Genomic DNA, 2,392 nt, shown 5'->3' on the forward strand with positions numbered 1-2,392 from the left:
AAAGAGGAGTGGATCAAAATCCCTCCTGAGGTGTGTGCAGACCTGGTGACCAACTACAAGAAACGTCTGACCTCTGTGCTTACAAACAAGGGTTTCTGCACCAAGTACTAAGTCATGATTTGCTTGGGGATCAAATACTTATTTCACTCACTGAAATGCAAATCAACTAATAACCTTTATATAATGTTTTTTCTGGATTTTTTTGGTTGGTATTCTCTCTCTATACGTTAAAATAAACCTACCATAAAAATTACAGACCCTTCGTTTCTTTGTAAGTGGGCAAACTTACAAAATCAGCAGGGGATCAAATAAATATTTTCCCCACTGTATATAAAATTATAGGGGTGCATATACACACACATACACAGGCTGACCTGCAGGGCGGCACTCTCTGCTGCGTTACAGGGTCACACATGGGCACAAGCACCGTACACGCAAAGAACATGAGATATTTGTAGCAGTTTGTCTGAACGAGTGCAGGAAAGAGCGAGGACTCCCAGCTCACAGACGTCTCCTTCTGAGAGTGATGACCCAGATAGTTGGGAAAGCGGGTGGAGTTATAGGGCAGATTCATGCAGATCTCCAGAGAGATGGGCTCACAGCCACCTGACACACACACACACAATGGTGTCAAAGTACCATTGTGACACACAAACATTAACACTAAATCTAAAGCAATCATGGGAAACTGTGCAGCGCTCTGTGTTTAGCTAGAGGTCAGAGGCCTGTCGTTTCACTCACTGCAGTTGTTGCCAGTGTTGCGCAGGTCACATGACGTGTTTCCATGACAGCCAGAGGAGCAGGAGGTTGAAGTACAACTGGACTGACCAGGAGGACACAACCCCTGAGCTGAGAGACAGAAAGAAAGTTGTGAACAATAACTTGGAAGTTTTTAGAATTGCATGGAAAAGCAGTATGTCCAGCTATAGACAGGCTCTAAAAGCTGCCAGGGCCGAGCATATCCACAAACTCATAGAAAATAACCAAAACAATCCAAGGTTTTTATTTAGCACAGTGGCTAGATTAACAAATAACCAGACGCCACCCGATCTAAATATTCCCTCACAGTTTAATAGTAATGACTTTATGAATTTCTTCACTGATAAAATAGATAACATCAGAAATAAAATAACAAATGTAGATTCTACAGCGTCTAATACTTCAGCTTCATTCATCGCACCAAAAGATAAACTGCAGTGCTTTACAACTATAGGACAGGAAGAGCTAAATAAACTTATCACTGCATCTAAACCAACAACATGCCTGTTAGATCCTGTACCCACTAAATTACTGAAAGAGTTGTTACCTGTAGCAGAAGAACCGCTTCTCAATATTATTAACTCGTCGTTGTCTTTAGGTCACGTCCCAAAACCATTCAAACTGGCGGTTATTAAGCCTCTTATTAAGAAACCACAACTAGATCCTAGTGAACTGGCAAATTACAGACCCATCTCAAATCTTCCGTTTATGTCTACAATTTTTGAAAAATTTGTGTCTGTTCAATTGTGCTCCTTCCTGCAAAAAAATGATCTCTATGAAGAATTTCAGTCAGGATTCAGGCCCCACCATAGCACAGAAACTACACTTGTTAAAATTACAAATGACTTACTTCTTGCTTTTGACCAAGGATGTGTCTCAATACTAGTTTTACTCGATCTTAGTGTCGACACTATAGACCATGACATACTCTTAGGCAGACTACAAAATTACACTGGTATTCAGGGACAGGCATTACGGTGGTTTAGATCATACTTAGCAGACCGTTACCATTTGTCTACTTAAATGGTGAAAAATCCAAGTTAACATCAGTAAATTATGGGGTGCTGCAAGGATCCGTGTTAGGCCTTCTGTTATTTTCAATATACATGCTGCCACTTGGCAACATTATTAGAAAACATGGAATTAGTTTCCACTGCTATGCCGATGATACTCAGTTATATATTTCATCACGACCAGATGAAATTTCTAAACTATCCAAGTTGGCAAGTTGTGTTAAACATATAAAATATTGGATGACCAGTCATTTTCTCCTATTAAATTCGGATAAGACAGAGATATTACTTATTGGACCAAAAGACAGTACACAGAATCTCTTGGATTACAATTTGCAACTAGACGGATGTACTGTTACTTCCTCTACAGTCAAAAATCTGGGTGTTATATTAGATAGCAACTTGTCTTTTGAAAATCATATTTCCCATGTTACAAAAACAGCATTCTTCCATCTTAGAAACATTGCCAAGTTACGAAACATGATACCTGTTTCTGATGCAGAAAAGCTAGTTCATGCATTCATGACCTCTAGACTGGACTATTGTAATGCACTGCTAGGTGGTTGTCCTGCATCTTCAATAAACAAGCTACAGGTAGTCCAAAATGCAGCGGCTAGAGT

At 39.8% G+C, this 2,392-nt stretch overlaps 1 protein-coding gene across 1 annotated transcript in view; it reads right to left on the reverse strand.

Moving 5' to 3' along the window:
• Positions 1 to 2,392, reverse strand: part of corin (corin, serine peptidase) — a 26,029-nt gene that overhangs the window by 15,805 nt on the left and 7,832 nt on the right. Inside the window, exons 10-11 of the mRNA XM_016484854.1 lie at positions 742 to 849; positions 375 to 606 (exon numbers count right to left, since the gene is read on the reverse strand). Coding sequence (XP_016340340.1) covers positions 375 to 606; positions 742 to 849 — 340 coding nt within the window. The remainder of the gene's footprint in view (positions 1 to 374; positions 607 to 741; positions 850 to 2,392) is intronic.

This window comes from Sinocyclocheilus anshuiensis, unplaced genomic scaffold, assembly GCF_001515605.1.
Source record: "Sinocyclocheilus anshuiensis isolate Anshui unplaced genomic scaffold, SAMN03320099.WGS_v1.1 scaffold1689, whole genome shotgun sequence".
In the NCBI taxonomy this organism is placed as follows: Eukaryota; Metazoa; Chordata; class Actinopteri; order Cypriniformes; family Cyprinidae; genus Sinocyclocheilus; species Sinocyclocheilus anshuiensis.